This window comes from Corvus kubaryi, unplaced genomic scaffold (assembly GCF_017639235.1).
Source record: "Corvus kubaryi isolate FWS band 111438036 unplaced genomic scaffold, C.kubaryi_AGA036_p1.0 37357, whole genome shotgun sequence".
Classification (NCBI taxonomy): domain Eukaryota; kingdom Metazoa; phylum Chordata; class Aves; order Passeriformes; family Corvidae; genus Corvus; species Corvus kubaryi.
Genome location: NW_024581117.1, coordinates 7,859,384 through 7,879,901, shown reverse-complemented (window position 1 = coordinate 7,879,901; position 20,518 = coordinate 7,859,384). Strand labels below are relative to the sequence as shown.

The 20,518-nt window shown below is 40.5% G+C and overlaps 1 protein-coding gene across 2 annotated transcripts in view; it reads right to left on the bottom strand.

Moving 5' to 3' along the window:
* Window positions 1-20,518, bottom strand: part of MEGF10 (multiple EGF like domains 10) — an 85,817-nt gene that overhangs the window by 15,626 nt on the left and 49,673 nt on the right. For both annotated transcript variants that reach the window (XM_042033573.1, XM_042033574.1), the window contains 7 exons: window positions 19,756-19,930; window positions 18,850-18,970; window positions 15,956-16,119; window positions 13,008-13,110; window positions 3,683-3,829; window positions 1,495-1,629; window positions 1,012-1,140 (listed from right to left, as the gene is read on the bottom strand). In XM_042033573.1, the coding sequence (XP_041889507.1) occupies window positions 1,012-1,140; window positions 1,495-1,629; window positions 3,683-3,829; window positions 13,008-13,110; window positions 15,956-16,119; window positions 18,850-18,970; window positions 19,756-19,930 (974 nt within the window). The remainder of the gene's footprint in view (window positions 1-1,011; window positions 1,141-1,494; window positions 1,630-3,682; window positions 3,830-13,007; window positions 13,111-15,955; window positions 16,120-18,849; window positions 18,971-19,755; window positions 19,931-20,518) is intronic.

Genomic DNA, 20,518 nt, shown 5'->3' with positions numbered 1-20,518 from the left:
TCCCAACTACCTACTTATTTTACTATAAAAACAGGGACCTTTGTAGCCGCTGGCTTCCACAGGAATGGGCCCATGATTTATTTTGGTCTCATACTGGGCTGTGCATGCTAATCACTTCACAGAATTTAGCCAGGAAAGTTGTTTTTAGGGGTTTTTTCCCAAACTGACCAGATGTTACCCTGCACTTGTACAGAGCCTGGTAACCAGGGCCAGTCAAATCGTAAACGATACAAACCAATGAGCCATGTTATTAAAAAATGCACCTCTCTGGAAAACCCTGCACAATGTTTGATGTATCAGGGTATGGTGCAGCTTCTTTCCTTCACAAAAATGGGTTGACTGAAATTCTGGCACGTGTGTGTTTCAGACTGTGTGGATTTTAGCACCTTATGGGATTGGATATGCTTCTTATGAGAGTTTTCCTTAAAACAATTCTTTCCCATAATTAGTGAATTGCATAGATCCATCCAGGCATATAGAGAGTGACTATTTAATAAAATAACTTTACAAAAAGCAAGAAAATTAGGGCCTTCGCTTCTTCTTTTTAAGTCAGTAATGAAGAGTCCACTGAGTTTAGAGCACCAAGACAATACTCACTGAGTGAGGCAGAATGACATAAAAAATGTCTATAAATGTGAAAACATTTATAAAAGGAAGAAAGAGAATCCATTACAGAGTTACAAGCACTTAAAAAAAAGGTATAGTGACAAATTTCTTAACAAAATGTTCAAATGCTTAGTGAGAACAAGGATGGTTGTGCAGCCAGAGCACCAAGCTGTGTCCAAGCTGTGTCCAAGAAAATCTCACCTTTGTTCTTGGCCTGGACAGAGAAGTTTAGGATCTCCCCATTATTTACCATGAAGTCCTAATTTCTGACTTAAGAGAGTGTTTCTTTACCAAAGAAACCATAAAATTTAATATACCATAAATTACCATAAAAATGGTAATTTAAATAACAGGACCCTGATTATTTGTTCTAAAATTAAAGGGAAATAAAAAGCTGGTACTTACGCTGAGAGCAGTCACTACCAATCCATCCAGGGTAGCACTGGCAGGATCTATCAATAGGATTGCAAGTCCCATTATTGGTGCAGGTGCATATTCCAGCGCAGTTCTTCCCAAATCTGCCACTGGGACACACTGAGAAGGCATTGGCAAAATTAGAACTCCTTAGTGATCAGAACAAGACCTTACTTTCTTCATTTCAGGAGAAAACAACCAATATTTGGATCAAGAGGTATTGCTTAGCATAAGGTTAAAGTGAGGTGTTATAAATTATGGTGAGCACAATATCCACAGTCACTACACAAATAATGCAATTCAGAGTACAGAGGGCTTCATCCTGAAGGATGAAGCAGCTTAAGATTCCTGATTTATAAACTGAACATTGCATAACAAAAAGTATCTTTGGTTTTACAGCTCCCAAGTGACAGAATGAAAATCATTCCAGCCCTTGGTGTGTACATCCCACGGAGCATTTATGGCCAGCTGTACCTTCATTGCAGAGGGCTCCTGTGAATCCAGGCAGGCAGTCACACAGGCCAGTGATGTGGTGGCAGGGGCCACTGCTGTGCACGCACTGCGGGCAGGTCTGGCTGCAGCGGTGTCCGTAAAACCCCGGTGAGCAGACTGGAACCAGAGGGGACAAAGTGTCACTGCTGCCTGCCAGCAGCCACCCTGCAGGACACTTGCTCCTGGCTTGGAACTGGCTCTGCTTTCCAACCCCAGTGGTGGTCATTGTTTGTGCAGCTCAGTGATTTAGACTCCCAAAACAAGATCTGCTCCTTCTCCTCAAGGATTTGGTGTGTTCTGGTTCATCATGACTTTGTTGACATTCCACTACATGTCAAGCCACCCTGAACTTGGATAATGTTTGGAATGCATACATACTTTTTTTGGCTAAACAAGGACGTCTTTTGAAGCACATGTGAAGTAACAGAGAGGATAGTTTTATCTCTAGATGAGTATGGTCATCATAGACCTTGATTCCTGATGTGTTTCCTAACTTGGAATTCAAATAGCCATAACTTCACTGGATAAAAAGCACACCTGTTTTCCAATCAACCTTTCTTTTACATGGTCCAGAGTCACCCTAACTTTCAGAGAGCCTGAGACCAGAAATACAGAGTTGTCCCGTTAATTGTGTTGCTAAAAGCATGAGTTCCTCAAAATGAAAAAGAAAAAAAAGGGGGGAATAAAAGGCTGCTTCTCCTTTGTTGATCTAATCCCTTTTGGCATTTATTTCCTGATAAATTAGAATATTATGTAATAGATCAAGAGAAATACCTGAACAGCTGCAATCAGCACTACCAAACCACCTTGGAATCTTTTCAATATTTTACTTTAATTCAATAATCAGTCTTTTAATTACACACTTGATACCAAGTTATATGGCCAGGATCTCTCCAGAGAGATTAACCTCCCCAGGTGAAACAGTGCCAAAAGATCTTCCTGTTTACTGAAAAGGCACTTTCTGACCAGGATCCAAATTATTCGTATGACCTTTGTCTTCCCAGCCTGCAGACCGTGCCTCCGAGGGGCACTGGACTGGAGCCTCCTGTCCAGGTTACAGGCACAGGTCCAAAACACAAGGGAACGTTTTTATGCCAGTGTTACACTTTGGATTCACTGATTGACTGCAGGGCTCTTGGAGATTAGATAGTGAGAACAATTACTGCTCACAGTCAGAAATGCTCAAGGAATACTAATGCAACACTAATGTGGGATTTAGCAGTGCCATGTCACAACCTTCAGCTTGAAATTTCGCCATTCCTGGACTGATACAACTTCATCTTCCTCTGGTTCTCCTTCTCCCTCTCAGTGACCATTTCAGGTCATCTCCTGTATTTTAAGCCTCTTTTGGAAGACCCAGGAGCATCTTTGCTTGTCCTTAACCCACCTGCTCCTGGAACCTGTTTCTGGGAGACCTGCTCTGGAAGCTGGGCTGCCCTTCAGTTCCAGAAAACTCACATTTCTCTTCCCTGAACACCTTTCCCTCACAGCTTCACTGATTCAAACTGAAGACAGCTGGACTACTGGAAAACTGTGACAAAGCTTGGGAGGGCAGACTTACTGTTTCCCTCCCTGGTTCTGGCATGATTTTCCTTAGTTCATCTGTATCTCTCTTCCTGCAATCTGAATTTTACACAGGCAAGTTTTCCAAAAGGAACCAAGGGTACATTTGATATCCTCTACTTACTAGGAGGCCTGATCCTACCGACTGTTCTTACAAAGTAAGTGTTATAAACTCAAATATTAACTAAGCTGATGATTCCTACCAGACTCAATGGGAAGGCTTTTGGTTTCTGAAACTCATGTGTGTTTTATTTACCTGTATTACAAACCTGACATCATCAGTCATGTTTGGAAATGCTTTAGAATGGAATCCCCTACGATATTTCTTGGGAAGTCATGTCCATAACAATGCCACAGGACAGACAATGAATAAAAGGAAAGCTGTACCATAACAAGAAGAGCACTAGTAGATAAAAACACTTGTTCATTACAGATAACACTTTTTTTTTTTCTGTATATTCATGTATTTTGACAAAATGTCCAGTCAAGGAGGGTTTCCTAGTCTTTCACACTACAGTAAGCAAGGCATTATGATGTTGTATGTGATCTGTATGCCAAGCAACAGAGGGAGAAACAGAGGTTTTTAAAGCATTTATGTTGTCCTTACTTCTCTGGCAAGTGGTGCCTCTGTATCCTGGTGCACACTCACAGATCCCATCATCTGGAGAGCAGGATGCTCCATTTTTGCAATAACAAGGCAAGGAGCAATTTGGACCCCACTGTCCCTCAGCACAGACACTGTCACAGTGAATACCTGCAACCACAAACAAAACATCTCTGAAGAGCTCTTATGCACAGTTAGGTTAAAACTTTTGCTTCTCACAGCACTGATCTTTAAAACACAGCTCACACAACCTGTTTATCAAAACATCACTAACATCAGGAAAGTACAAGATGAACTTGCATCTCTGTTCCTGCCTTCCCTCAGAAGAGTGGATTTCCCTCATATTCCTCATATTGATGAGATGTACATAAATGGCTTTTGCTTCTTCCACAGTGGCTGCTTCAAAACAGCAAAAGATTTTTGGTTTCAGATTTTACGTTTGGGAAATGCACAACAAAAGGTATTGCAGGAACTTTTCCTTCTGAGAATTCTTTGTGTCTGACATAATTTTTGTGTAATAATGGGGTGCGGGACACTGGATGATTTCTAATTAGTGGTGAGCTGATTACTGCTCAGCATCGTACCGGGCAGAAAAATGTAGTGCACACAAAGGGTTCCCAAACACACCATGTGAGCATTCCAAAATGCTTAGCTGCCACAGTGTTAAGGATGCTGGTCAGCCAGTGCTTTGTTTAACCTGCTTTGGTATAAAATTGATTGTAAAATGGCCACAACCTGAATCTCTACACATATCACAATACAAACTACCCATTGCAATCATCCAATCATAGTTTGTTTGATGGGTTCTTTTGTTTGTTTGACTGTAATTTTTTTTCTCAGTGCAGCAACATTAAATATAATTTTCCTGCTTTTTAAGAAGCACTGTGCATGTTAAATGCCAGCAGGCACCACCGTGGAACTCAGACCGTATTGTGTCTGCAGCACTTTGCATTAACAATCAAGTTTTATTGTAATGCCTCTACTGAATGAACCCTCCACTAAGGGAAAAGTGGCCTGGATCCAACCACAAGCATGTCTCGCTTTGTAAGTATTTCCAGCAAAATATGCCACAGGTTCACTGGCTGCCAGAGTCCTAAAAAAAGCAAAACAGTTTTACATGTGACAAGGAAAAAACAAAAATCTTTTAACTTTGAACAGCAAAACCTACTGCTTGTAAAAATCCTGAAGAATAATTACATGGTGTGCTGATAGGTCAGACTCAGAGGTGACTCCTCAACGCCCCCAGCATGTGCCCCTTGCAGAGCTGCCCATATCTAAAGACCAATTCTCTAATTAGAGGAAAGGTGGAACTCCACGCTGTTGAACTGTTTTTCTCTGCAGGACAATCAACATTCTGAAGAATCAAATATGTGTTTGAACAGATTGCCCCAACCTGTGCCAGCAAGACAGAAAAACACTTGACTTTAAAAATCCAGATACTGACAGATGGTACACAGGCCACCTAAAAGCCCTGATTGCACAATAATCATTAGCACTGACCTAAAGCAATCCTACTATCAAAATGAAAGGCTGCTTACATCACTCCTTTTTCACTTTTTGCCTGCCTAGACAATGTCATTCTCCTGTCTCCATCTACATTGGAGAGGGAGTGCTGACTTGTTTCTCAGTAGCCCAGTTCAACCTTTTCATTAACTCATTTATGGATCCATGGATTAAAGAGAGAGGTTTGATTTTGAGAGTTGCTGGTGCACATGAGCAGTATGACATCACTGCATTTAATTTTTATTTTTTTCCCATAAACAAGACCACTTCTTCCAGCTGCTGCTCTGCCTGGTGTTCCCAAACTTGAGAATTTGGGTCTCTGTGAAAGCACAGGCAGAGCATCTCAGAGCTGTGTCCACGTGAGGGTGATCTGCCATATCTCACATAGCTGCACTCGGTGCACCCTGCTGGAGAAAAGACATTTTTCACAGCCTCAATGGGTGTCAGCGGTGCTCGTATAATGGTCACTATTAACAAGCCAGTGGTTGCCAAGAGCTAGCAAAGTGCATTATCTGAGATTATGTAGACCAGTGACATACAATAACACCAGGCTCAATTATACTGCCTTGATCTGTGCACAGAGGATGCTTTATGACAGCAGAGTGTCCCAGGGTGATGCGGGCACACTGGGATGGGGAAGACAATGGGTCCCATGCTGCACAGAGCCACGGGGCTTAAAACAGCCAACAACTACCACTAAAAATGAAAAGAAGGGGAAAAAAGGCTCCTTCAGTACACATCAGGGAAAATCATCCCTTAAGGAAACTGGGAAAACCTGCCTTTTATCTCCCACTTTCAACCCTTATGAGGAAGTGAAGAGTGGCATCACTCTACTTAATAAATAAACAGTGTACACTAAATACCACAGAGTAATAATGATGACAACATAACATACTGCAAGAGTGCTGAATACGATTCTGTTTCACTATAATTTTATTATATTCACTCTTGATCATAAGGAGAATGAGTTTCACTCCTTTGAGTGTCAAGAACAAATGTAGCAAGGCAGAAATCATTTAGTGATTTACTGCATCTCTATTAAAACAGTTTTCAGAGTCACTCACTATTTATTTATGTTATTTAGGTAAGTTCACAGGGCACTTAAAAATACCAAGTTGAGTTTCGTATCTTACAGCTGTAAAAACCAAACGTGTATTTTTGAGGAAGAACAGGTTAGAAATAATAAAGGGATTTAAAAAAAAGAATTAAAATTATTTTCCAGAGTGATGCTTTTTATGAAATTTCAGCAAAGAAAGCTATGCTTTGATAGAAAAGCCAGAAATTGTTCAGCAAAAAAGTATTTTTACAGAACTTGCAAAGAAAGATTAGACTCAGCTTTTACAACGTTACCAACTGCTTTATGATTGCCACCGTTTCACGCAAGTATTAATCTCTTACACAATAAAATTGTTTTTATTACGTTTTCATGTTGGTTCTTATACTGATAAGGATATCTGCAAGAAAATGTTTTTGCCAGAGCTATGGACAAAGAGCTCTTTGATGGCCTTCACAAGTTGCTAGGCAATAGCTGAATGGTCATGATAAACTTCAGCTAAGCTGCTCTGAAGAAATGCTCGTGCATTTAATGCCCAGTGCTTTATGCTGGGGGCCTCACATCCAAATCAGCATTCCCCCAGCATTCGTAACTGCATGAATGAAGTAAGGAATTCTTTAGGGACACCACTGCTTCTGCCCATGCTAGCAGAGTATTTACACACTCCCCATGCTATATTTTTAAGTTGAGGCTCAGTGATGCATCCAAGTCACATCAACAAAGAGCTGATTTGTTTTGCACTTGAAGGGAAAAAAAAAATTGCCAATTATTTCTTACTCTCTTCCCCAGCAAATTTGCTATTGGAATAAGTGTTGTTTTCCAGATTATTATGTTTCCATTAGTCTGATAAAAGGTTATCCAAACTTTAAGAAGAATTTTTTTTTTCTGTAAAGAAGGTGTATTTGCTGTGCAATTTACGCTAACACATATGGAACTTTACAGTGTAGCCCCTCAGCATTAAAACCTGTTTATATACTGGTGTACTTCCCAGGTGTCAGTGCAAAATTGGACATATATTAGCCCAAACTAAAGAAGGAACAAGACCTTCAAAGGCTGGGGAAATCTTGAGTGTCATTAAAGCTAATGATGCTTTCCCATTATGGTCCAAGAGCTCGCCCTTCATATTTGAGAGAAACTAACACTTCTATTCAAGGCAGCTGTAACTTCTGATTATGAGAATTACTTTCCTAATTTCTCTGTCAAATAATGGATGGGCAGCCCGAAGAAAGGGAAGTGGTGAAAAATGTCACAGGTCCTATTTAGAAGCAACTTGTCTTTGAGGGAGGGAGGTACCTTGCTCCACAGCTGAGGGGACCCAGAGGAATTAATTAAAGTGTCCCAAATTGAGGAGCTAATGAGAGGATCAGAGATTTTTCTCTAGAAGTTCAGATTTCAGCTGCTTCACTGCAGCGGCAGGAGAGTCTGTGGCTGCATGTTTTGGTAGGAAGCCAGATACAAAAGACTGTCAACAAGAACATCTGAGTTTGAAGGCAAACATCCTTATCTGCAAATTTTAGTGGAAGAATCCCTTGTGAGACATTTCTGGTATCTTTCTGAAGGCCATACTCTCACTACATACTGTTATCCACTCCAGAGGTGCTCTTCTTTTCATCTCTCAGTCTCTAGATAGCCACCAGGAAATAAGTAACACTTCTCTCTTTTTTAACTTCTCCATAGGTAGAAAACAGATACACCTAATCACTGATTTAAAGCTATTTTTTAATAAAAGAGTGGTATTTCTTCCATGTGAAGATCAACAGAGATACAGACACAGCAAAATCTAGATGTGGGCTGGGGCCAAACCTCTTATTGGAGAATTCCTCTCCCTAAGTTTGAAAAGTAAATTTGTCATTTATCATAAGAGAGTTCTCAGATTATCACTTCCATTTTGCAGCAGTGAGTATTTGTCCCAATGGGGCCTCATCCTTCAGGAGCCCAGGGGAAACTAGTCATGGGGAAGGGTAAACCACATTCTTTCAAGAGAATCTTGGCTTGGGTGCACTGGCAGCAGCTGATTTTTTGCTCTAAACGTGAGGAAGACCCACAACAGAACTCTTCTAATTCTGGGGTTTTTTTCTTTTGTAGGAGGGTAAAAAATGCATACTCATGGAAAGCTGAGGGTCGAGGCAGAGCTGCAGCCTCCCAGCGCACCTGGCTGTTCGCATCAGCGGGGTGGGTGTCAGATGGCAGACCTCCCCCTTCTAATCCAGCAACAAATGTGCCTCTCAGAAACACTGTCAGAGGCACATGGAAGGACACAGAAACAACACATCTGGTGATGGGTGAGCTGAGTAATGCCAGCAGGTGTCCAGCACAGAAAAAGTCACCGACACCCGTCCTGCTGCAGCCTGTGGGTGAATGCTACGCCCACTGGTGAAGTGCGGGCTGGTATTACTGCATCTGTCTTTTCCACAAACCAATGCCTTTGTTTTGGTACAGATAGCAGACTGGTGGTATTCCATAATCCCTGGCATCACATAGCCTTTAAATCGATTTTGAAAGTAACAAATGTCACGCCACCCTGACATGACATCTCCTTGCAAATGCAAAGGTAGGGCAGAGCTGCACCAGTGAAAGCAGAGCAGAGAGGTGTGATTAGGAACACCCACATCACTGCAATTACACTAATAAACAAACTGTCTGGAGGAAAAAAAATGGTGCCATTTTAATTAATTAATCATATTACTTTAATTAATTGATTAATGCTTTAATGCGAAACCTCAGTTTGCAAGAATAGGAATTCTCTAATCTTGCAGGCAATTTGGGAAGAATTTATTTTGACAGCTGCTTGCAGAACAGAGAAGATTAAGGGATGAAACTGTCGTGGTGCTTGCTGTTTGCTTGTTGAGAAAAGTGTTAGATGTACCTTTTTAATGGAAGTTGACCTGAAGTTTTGGTATAATTTAATAGGAGAACTATCATTACCCATTGGGACAGTATATTTTCTGTGTGTTTCTTCTGCTTTCTATTTTAATAGTTCTCACTCTTTTCCACTTTCTAGCTATTGAGAAATGAATTTTCCCTCCAAATGAAAAAGAAGTTATTTATAAGATACAGTGAAAATGTCAAGGGATGAGAGCTTGGGGCAGACATCATCCTCTGTGTGGGCGGATGTTTCTCATTTGTGCCATCCTGTCATGTGGCTCCTGGAACGTGACGGAATGGTCAGACTGCCAGGAAAAAAACATCACCCTTAACTTTTGCTTCCCTAAGCAGAATTAAGCTGCTGCAGAGGGAAAACATGATGTAAGCTACAAAAGAGGGTGGGGTTTCTAACAGGGGTCCTATAAATTAAGTCACTTTTGTTTACAATAAAACAGAACCCAAATGAAAACCAGCAACCCTAAATAAAAACAGAGCTCTAATGAAAGCCAAGTTTAATTATTTCTCAAGGTTTTTAACACAACAGTCAAAAACTGAGCTTTTGTTCCTAAGCAGAACCTAAGAAGGGAAAGAGAATACACTGGGCGCACTCTATAACAAACTGAACACTACTTAAAAAGACTAAACCTTCCAGCATCTGATTGTTGAACCAATGGGGAGCTGCAGCTCTGTCTGCAGGCTGAGGCCAAGCCCTCATGCCCACGTCAGCAGCTCAGAGCTCCCTCACACCCTGAGGTCACTGACCCACCCTCCTATGCAGCGTTTCCTGCTCCCCAGCCTTATGGGACAACCCTGTCACTCCTTCATTTGCTTCTGAAAAGTTACATAAACTACTCCCTCTGACGAAATTCCCTGGGGGAAGTGTAGATAACTGTTCTGTTTGCAGGGCTGAGGAAAATGCTGCATTTAAAATATGGTTTTGGAAACTCTGCGTAATTTTGATGGCATCAAAACATTTTGGGAAGTTCACCTTGGCATCATCTTAAAAAGAAAAAATACTCCCAAGTTCACATTTTTAAGCTTCCTCAAATGTATTTATTTTTTAACACTACCTTCCCAGTGGTTTTAAACAACTAAATCCTTCATTTGGGTTAGATAAGCATTAGACTAATCCAAAATCTGTTTTTCCTTCTCTTTTTTTAACTAGGTAGGTAACACTACCCACCCAAAACTAGTATGTCTGATGGTTACTTTCACAAATCCAACCAAAAAAACCCCAGTCTAAGCCACTCTTACGTAATTTCTTTCACTTTAGAAGCTCCTGTGTTCACCACACATCCTCCATCTGCTTCTCCACACAAATCTATGCACAACCTCCCTCCTTAATCCTACAATCTACTGCTATTCCTGCAATGCAGCATTACAGCACAGCTATTTGAGAGCCCTTTCCTGAAGTATTCCCTCCTTTTTTTAATCATTCCAAATATAAGCATCTGCACAAAGCCCGAATTCCTCGTGGGTATTGCTCTGACATGCGAAGTGTGGGAGGAGGATTTTTCCAGACACTGAGTATGAAATGAGCTATGCTGTGGATGTTGTAAAGTGTGTCTAGACATCACCAACATGTCAAAACTAGTCTGTCACACACATGCTGTTCTGATGACATCATCCAGGGATGGGGGCTCCATTTTATCAATATTTAGGCCTTAAGTCTCTTTCTTGTGAAGTCTTTTTGCTTTCTAAGTATGAAGGCAAAGTAAGATTTCACTAGACAGAATTATTATGTCTTTATTATGTTATATTAATATATTATATATTACATATATAATATATATTATATATATTATGTATATTATATATATTATATATTGTATTATGTGTACTATTACTATATTATCCTTTCCTATACCTGAATCCAAGCACAGTCAAGGTTTGTGTTGCACTTGAAGCCTCTGTCAGTCACATCCTGGGTTAATTACATTATGCTGGCCAGGTAAGTTTTATATATAAAAAGCTGCTAGATTCTTAATCTGGCCTCTCAATACTGTGTGTTTTAACCTGGATCCATTGATTAACACACCTTTGATCCTGACCATCTGTCTGAATTTTAGAAGACTCACAGGATGTACTTCAAGCTATGCATTTGGGACTTGTGAACAGCTCTACCTACCTGCACTGTGGCTGCCCAGGATCAGCAACTGTTCACATGTTTTTATGGTGGGTATTCTTTGATTAATACATTTAGCAATTTATGAGATAACATTTTGGGCAGATTCAAATATAAGTTTGTGGAAATGTGTCCAAACACACACACAATTACTTGAAAGTACCTGAAAGTAAGGACATTAATATCATAACAAAATTAACACAAAGTAGTGTCAGGAAAGACAGCAAATAGATGGCATAAGGCTAATGATATTTTTTCATAGTTCACCCAAATAACTACTACTATTTTTTGCACTCCTGAGGCACTTGAGTGGCTGATGGCAAGTCACACTGCAGCTTGTGGGAAGAGAATTGAACCAAAAAAATCCTGTCTTGGTTAGGTGAGTGCTGGCTCTGGAAGCCTCTCTCACTCACACTGAGAGGGAATGGTGAGACAGGCCATCTCAAAGAGCTAATATACAGAAAAAGTGAGTAAATAATAGGTAGGTTTAGTCTCCCCAAGCAAAGCAGGAGCTCTTCCTGCCTGTGTATCTGTATCCCCCAGAGATTTCCACTTCCTACCCCCAATAATCACAAAAGTCATGTTCATCTGAACAGAAAGTAGAAAAAACAGCAGGTAAGCTGTAATCAGCTACAACTAATCAAACTGAATTGTAGACACAGAGTATTATGTACTTCAAACAAGATGCTTGCAATCCATCCACAGAGCCAGGAAGAAAGAGCATACAAAAATAAAGGCTTGGGAAAAAAACAATACTAAGACTGTATCTATCTGTGAGGAAATCATAAGCTCACCTCCACCTACTTTGTCTAAAAGCACCGTAGAAAAAAGAAAACAATTCTATCATGAACCTACAGGTCAATTAGGAAAAACATTTGTTTAGAGAAGAGTGGAATATATCTGAAATCACAAATAAAACCCAAATCACTGCTTTTCAGAGCACAAACATGCTTTGCTCATTTAAGGTTTGTTTTTCATGCTGACTCCTCGTTATTAAATCGAACGAGCCCACACAGACAGGTGATGTGAGACCCTTGCAACACTGCAGCATCACAGTGAGGCAGCAAGTCTGGAACACTCCAAGAAGGACAAACTTACAGTGTCAATTAAACTTTACTGAAGATCAAAGAGCTCTTCCAACTTTAAAGCTTAGAAGTCCTTGCACGAATTAAAACTCCCTCCTAGAGATACAGGGAATATTTCATGATGGCTGCCCTTCTGTATGGCTTCATCATGTTCTCAAAAAATCTTGCTCTCCACCAACAAGAAGGTGCAACAACAGTGCCAAACACAAATTTTGGTGAATGATTAGACAGATATAGTTCTTCAAATCACAATGTAAAAAGAAAAAAAAAGAATTGAGGAAGTTTTCATACAGGACAAAATATGTGCAGAGAAACTTTAAAAAGGCTGAGACTCTGAAACGGCAGCACAGTTTCTGCAAGGTTCATCCTCTTTGTGGCTGCCTGAACAAAGCCTCCTGAGTTCCTGGATGTCATGCTTTACTCCAAAGCTGCCAGAACAACCTTGGATATTTACAGTTGATCACCACTTTTGTAAGGAATTATGTTGTGGAGGTGCCCAAGCTTTAAAGTTTCCCAGTCTTCTGCAGATCCCACACTGGACCAAGCTTCCCCACCCGTGAGTCACAGGAGGGACATGGCTGCCACAGAACCAGCCCATTTTCCCTTCCCAGCCTCACAAACTCTTCCTTTACCCACAAAACCAAGTGCCACTAGGTGGGAAATTCTGTTTGTGTTTCCCAAGGATGTCTCCTGTACCTGACCATCCCGGGAGGCAGCGGCAGTAGCCCGTGGTGGGGTGGCACCCATCAGCGTGGCTGCAGTCACAGCGCTCGGCACAGTCCATGCCGTAGGTACCATCCTGTGGCAACAAAAAACAAGAGATGATGACAGCTGGGAGTTAGAGGAGAGCAAGTTATGGTCAGCCCTGCCTCAAAATGCAACCACAGATCTCTCCTGAATCTTTAGGCTGATCTTAATGTAAAATACTTTGGGCGTTTGGAACATGTCAGCATCCCACGCTTTCGTTCTTTCATTAAAGAGGGGAAGATAAAGAATGAATTATACTCTCTTGAAAAATCCCAGACTAAAGCAATTAACTCTCCTTTCTGCATCAAACCCTGAGATCTCTGCTTATGGGTCAAAAAGGGTACCACACAGAGGCATAATTTTTAAGGAAACGAGTGAAAACCATTAAATTACAAGATATCTTCAGTGTGAGGTTCACTGCATAAATAATGCAAACTATCACTTTCTTTTGATTAGAAACATTTCTCTTTTGATTAAAAACATTTCTCTCTGCACTACAGTGTATGCTCTATGCTCCATCAGAAGGAGATAATCTTTGTCTGTGGAGCAGTGTACAGAACAAAACTTTTATTTTTACCTATGCAATATTTTTTGAACCAACAAGAGAGATTGAAGTTACAAGCTGAAACACTTCTGTTGGTGTATTCAGCTGTGCAAAGCATGGATGCTTTTCCTGCTTCTTCCACAGAAGCTGGCACACAGATTTGTGGATAATTTCACAAAAAAATCAACCTAAGAAAACTGAGAAGAGCAGATTCTTTATAACTGCAGTCTCCAAACAAGGCAAAGTACAACCGTCAACTTGAATAAAAAGTATCAAAACCAAATTAAAAAAAAAAAAAAAAGGCATGGAAAAAAAGCCAGTATAATTTACAGTAATACTTCAGGGTTACCCACAGCAAAGGAAAAACAGGAAAAAAACATGTCAGGTTTAAACCCCAATCATTTACATTCAAGGCTAAAAATTGGTGTCAGTCGCATTAAAAATCTGAATAAAACCTATATGAAAATTAATCTGCTGTTCTTTGATGTTCATGCATATATTCCAACCAAGTGCCACAGGATTTAGCTATTCAACTGCCAGTCTTTCAAGTCTAAAGTAGAACAAAATCTTACATTACTTCAGTGTAAGGGGCCTTTTGCTCATATCAACAATGCACTTTTACATACAGAAAAAGAAAAGATTAAGCATTTCCTTTGCATATAATCTGATTTGGAATGAAAGGAAATCCTCAAATATGCTGCTGAAAGGCAGTATTTTTAGGCTGCTCTGTACTTGGACTGAAGTCCAAAGTGTACTTCAAATCTTGAACAACAATCTGAGCAGTGATAATAATGTTCTGAAGTTACTGAAACAAATTGAAATACGTTGATTTAAATAAAGTCTCTGCTCAGACAAGAAAACATTTCAGACAACTGGACGTATTTGAATTAGTTTTCTGTTTGTTCCCCTGCTCTGGAAATTGAAGCAGAATTTGCATTTGAAATAGGTAAATGCTTGTGGACATTGATGCACATGGAGAGAGTGAGAGGAAGACAATGAGCATGGGCATGATGAATTATCTGATACAGAAATTATGTTACTGTATAATAATTCAGCATTATTTTACTAAGTTTGGGATAATGACGCAACTGCTCTGAAACAATACATGTCTTTTTTAAATGTCAGTTTTGGAAGAGCTAATGGAGCTTGGGAGGTCTCATCATCCTTCAGATTCGGGCACTAAGGAATAAACAAAGCTGCTTGTGGAAACAGAAAAATCAGTCTTTTGATGGAGATGTGTTGTTGGAAATACTGCACAGGTGGAACTGCCATCAGCTTTCCAGAATATATTCAACCTTCTTTGCCACTTTACTCTCTACCGAAGTGTTTTGTCTTAAAACCAAAAATAAAGCCCCAAAAATCACTCCTGAGTGTTCTGAGTGCAGTTCAGCAGAACAAATTTTCATTCAAAACAGTGATTTACAGTTTTCTGCTATAGTTCAGCTACTCCCATCACGTTATTGCTCAGCAGAGCTTGTCCAAACTGAAAGAGGCTTAAAATGTGATATGAGAGGGGAATTTACAGGGTGTGTGCCCACTTCAGGTAATTCCTTTGCAGTTGTATCAAACCAACAACCTGCTCTGCAAATATATTGCAGAAGTTAACAAATGACAGGGGAAGGGAAAAGAAGACCAGAGAGCAGTTTATTTTACTGATTAATTTTGTTAAAAATTTCCCAAAAAATTGAAGCCCATCACTGAAAACAACGGACCCTGGAAAAAATCAATTTTTTATAAAATATTTATCTCTTTTTTTCGTGTATGAAATAGAATTGAAACTGAACAGTTACACGATGAAACAAATGCACTTGGAATTTTACAATTTAAGAACTTTTGAAATTACATATTTGAATTTATGTATTTTATTTCCCTGAAGCTACAGATTACAAGGTGGAACAGAACTGATAAAGAGCTTGCCGTTGTCTTCACAATGATTTCTGATTTTCCAAAGTCTGGGAGAGAGTAGAAGTCAAAGCCCCAGTAGAAAAGCAAAGACTTCACACGGAAATGGGTGGTTAAGAGTAGGTTCTCACTTTTGACGGAGAAAGAATGAAAATTCTTTATTCATACTGTAACACAGACATTAGAAAAAGGTAATTAAAATGGCATTATTTGATTTGGGGCGTATTTTTTGTATTTTTCTCTCACAACTTAAAAGTATCTGAACAGTAGCAGTTTGATAGCATTTGATGAAGAATTGTTAGAAGAATTGTTAGTGCCTGTCCCTGACCCTGCACCCCATTATGTGTGCTCCAAAGGGACACATTCCCATGAAGACAAAGAATGACAGACACCCCTCCCTGCCCAATATTCTCCTACAAAAATTCAAAATTCGGTGGAATTCTTGAACTACCTGGCAAGGGAGTTCACATTTCTCTCCCCTCCATCCCGGGGCACAGGTACAGGTCCCATCCAGAGCATTACAAGCCCCTCCATTGAGGCATTGGCAGGTCAGGTTACAGCCCAGTCCCCACGTGCCACTGGGGCAATTTATGGAGCAATCCACACCATGCCAACCTGCCAAAAAAAAAAGGGATTAAAGTCAGAAATTAATCAGATATTCCCCCATTTCTCTCAGAGGATGCTTCCTTCTGCCTGCCTTGGGGCATGTCTCCAAGATGGGCAATACTGGGGTAACATTCACTACAGGATTTATCAACAGCTCCAGCTGAGGGCTTGTCCAGGTTGAAACAAAGGTGTTCAAGGGCACCTTGTAACATCTGTGCACAGCACACATCTGCAGATGGGTGCCAACATCCAAAAGAGACTGATGGAAGATCTGAAATGGAAATAGAGACACCTTGACTTTTCACTGAGAAGCACTTAACTACACTGAGAGTATTGAGGTGTAGACTGAAAATAATCAGGAGTATTATCCCTAGGCTCAAGCTGCTGCTTTCGTAATTGTTCCACCAGCATTTAATACAGACAGTCCTGTAATATGGTTTTAACAGCTATCTAAAAAGAACAAAAAAAACAACCATAGAAGTATTGAGTAAATTGGATTCTCCAAGGAAACACCGAAGAGCTTTTAGATGATTTCTGTACTTCTCTCCAAATACAAAAAGAAATGTAATGGAAAATGGCTCTAAAATGCAGCATTCACCACTGATGATGCCTGACAGCAATGGTTTGCAGACTGGATAGACTGGGATGTGAATAGATTTTTTAAAATGTGATCATCCATCGGATCCAAGAGGAACAGTGTGAGGCAGTCAGTCATATGTTACCACCACCAGTGACACAGGCCAACTTTCTAATTTTGTACCTTGTTTACAGTAAGTGGAGGGAAAAATAATTCTGCACTGAGCCTGATCAATAGGCTATGCAAAACACATGCACAGAAATCCGTCTGCCTCGTGCTTCATTGATAACTTCAAATTTAGGGGTCATTCCAGGAAAAAAATGTGGTACCACACTGGCCAGGAAATTGAGACACTTTCCCTCAACTGTCTTCCCAGGATTTATAATTTTCATTTGTTTACATGACAAGTACCTAGGTTTAATTTTATTTCTTGCTGTCCTTTTTCACTGTAGTATGACTAAAACTGCACAGTGCACAGGAAAATAGGATTCTGTATTGCTCAAGGAATATTTTTCTCCTCACAATCTGGCTAATTTGCGGTATCTACCTTAATTAGCTCCACTGTCTCTGGAAAGAGTAGAAGTTCCATATTTGCTGCACAACTCATTTAAATAGTTGTCAGTCCCTGAAAAATTTAGTGGCTCTTTGTCTAGGAAACTCTAACACTTCTCCTCAGTTCACATGCTTTGACAAAAAACATTTTTTAGACAGGAAGGGTTTACACGGTAGACTGGTCATGGGATTTGCTTGGGAGCATTCTGCAGCCTCTCCCTCCCTTCTCAGCAATCCCAGCACCACAGCTGAGGGACACTGGGAACGAGGTTAGGCAAGGTTTTGTCAGAAAATTGTGTGGATCTGTTGAAATGAGTCCAGAGGAGGATCCACAAAGGGGATCAGAGGGCCTAAGATAGCTGGAGAGAGCCTTTTTTACAAGGGGAAGCAGTGATGGGACCAGGGGGAATAGTTTAAGACTAAAAGAGGAGATACTTAGATGGGATATTGGGAAGGAATTGTTCCCTGGCAGGGTGGGGAGGCCCTGGTGCAGGGTGCCCAGAGCAGCTGGGACTGCCCCTGCATCCCTGGCAGTGCCCAAGGCCAGGCTGGACAGGGCTTGGAGCAGCCTGGGACAGTGGAAGGTGTCCCTGCCCATAGCAGAGGGTGGCACTGGATGGGATTTAAGGTCTCTTCCAACCCAAACTGTTACCAAATCCTCCAAAATCCTTGGCATAAATAAACTCCTTTAACACTGTCTTTTTAGTGTCAGCAAGTCAGGCATTACTTTATTCCTTTCCTGGCCAGGGTCTGTGTGTATTGCTGGCAAAATTCTGGCCTCCACACAGATGCAGACATACAACTTTTTCACATATTTATAATTTTTCAGCAAACGAAGAGATTATTATTCATTGGTTCTAAATCACGTAATTCTCTTTCATTAATTAGAATTCTATCCTCCCCTGGTAATTGATTTCTCACTTCTCCGGCTAATTAGTCTGTATTTTTTAGTCTTTTTGTTATCTTTTCCCCAGGTAGTGGCTTTCCAACACACATATGTGGAATCTTTGTTATCTTGTTGTCTTCTTCATCTTCTGGTTTCTGCAAAATGTCTTTGTAGCCCATAAATTCTGCACTTCTTGTGTTCAGTTTGAACACATCTCTCTCTCTCTCCTCCCCCACACTTTGTTCATTGAAGCATGTCAAAGTGAGCTAAGGAAAACTTGAAGTTTCAGTAACTTTCCCCAAGCTGCATTCCCACAATAGCTGCTCATGACAAACTGCTGAATTCTGGCTAAAAGTATTTCAAGACCAACACACTGCTTATAGTTAACATACTGGTTATGAATAATGAAAAACAATTAATTAAAAGTTAGTGAAAACCAACAATTTAAAAAAAAATCAGGCAAGTTATGTAATTTCCAACAAAACCATTCTGGGGTTCTATATGGTTTTGATTAGGAATGCTGACATCAGATAAAGGATACACCCCACACACCTCCTGGCAGAGCAGAGTGCTTCACTGAGAACATGTTCTCCTTGTTTTTGCCTCCCAGAGCAGCAGAATCATAAAGTGGCTGCTTCTCATTAAGTTTCCTCTTCTCTACTTCAAAAAACCAGTTTCATTTTACAGTTACAGAGAAATAAAATGAATCTGAGGAGACACTTACCTGCTTTGCAGGCACAAGAACCATCCACAGGTGAGCAGGTGGCCCCGTTTTTGCAGCTGCACACGGAGGAACAGTTCACTCCGTATGTTCCAGGGAGACAAGGGGTACCACAAGAAGCACCCTGAATTATAAAAAAAACAGAGCATAAAAACCATCTGAGGAGGCTCAGACAATACAACTGACTCAAGTGATGCAAAAGCCAGAAAACATAGAGCCCATGCATGTCCCAGGCTGTCACTAAGTTCTCTCAAATTTAGGGGAGAGGGACACCTTCCTGCTTTTTAAACATTCTGAAACCTTTCTAAGTAAGTATTATAATGCTGTGAGAGCTCAGGTCCTGGTTAGCTCAATGGACAGTAATAAAGCAGCTCTTTATGAAACTAAAACACAGTAAGAAAGCAGTGTAATGGAAAATAATGTGGGTATGTAAAATATTTTTGAGAACTAATTTGGCTGAGGTTTTCAGTTATTACTAGTACAAGAACAGTCATACTGTAAAATGTTGGATTAGCATCCAAAGCACATGTAACAGCAAATGTGTGTAAAAGTTGCAGAATAATCTGTCCTGAACTATAAAAAGAAGTGCTTCTGGCTGGAGTTTCTGTGGATGGAGCATGAGGAGTTGATGACTGAAACCCATCATTACTCCCTTTACTTACATCTCAACAGCACACCCTCCTTCTTATCAACATCTTACAAAGCAACTGACTCCTCTTTGTAAAAATGCCTTCATTTCAGCACTGAGAACCCATCAGAAATGTTGCCTTTTCAGGGTCTTACAGCACAAGCAGTGACACCCAAACACCCTGGCATGGTGGAGAAAGGACGAGGTGGCACCTTGAAGAATTTGTTGCATGACTGGGCACAGTGGGGCTGTGAAACTGTGAAACTGTGAGACCTCTTTACCTTAAATCCAGGGGCACAGGTGCACTTCCCAGTGACGCTGTCGCAGTCAGCCCCGTTCTGGCAGCTGCAGATCTGCTGACACTGCTCCCCGTAGAACCCTGGGGAACACGTCTCGTTGCAGTAGAGCCCAGACCAGCCTGGCTTGCAGGAGCATTCCCCAGACATGGGGTGACAGCTGCCGGGGTGGGGGATGAAAGGTTAAGTCAGTAATTCAGGACTAAACATGGCACAAATATTATTTTCTTTCCATGAGACAACAAAATGCTGTTGCAGGTGGGTTGTGTGAAGGGCCTTGCGTGAGATGATTTTATTTCTCAAAAGGCAATTTGGTGTATTTATATAAAAATACATGCCAATTAAGACAGGAAATGTAACATTATACAACATACAGGCATTTTTGGAGGACATGGAAAGAAATGAAGAGATATCATTTTTCTGCATCTATTTGAAAAGAAACCTTGCTGAAACACAGTTTTTATCATAATATAGATATCCATGGTTACAAATATTAAGAGGATGAAGTCATTACATTCCCCCAAAATTTGTTTTTACACTTCCACTCTAACAGGAACATTTTCGTAACACTGCAGAAGCTCAGCAGCATATTGTCTGAGAAACATGATCAAGAAAAATAGCATGGCATCCAACACAAGAAAACAACAGAGCACCCCAGCAGCAAAGCAAGGACGCTCTTCTCTTTAAATTAGTTTGAAAGAGGACAACTGGAATCTTTCAGGGAATGGTACAAAATCATTAGCACTGG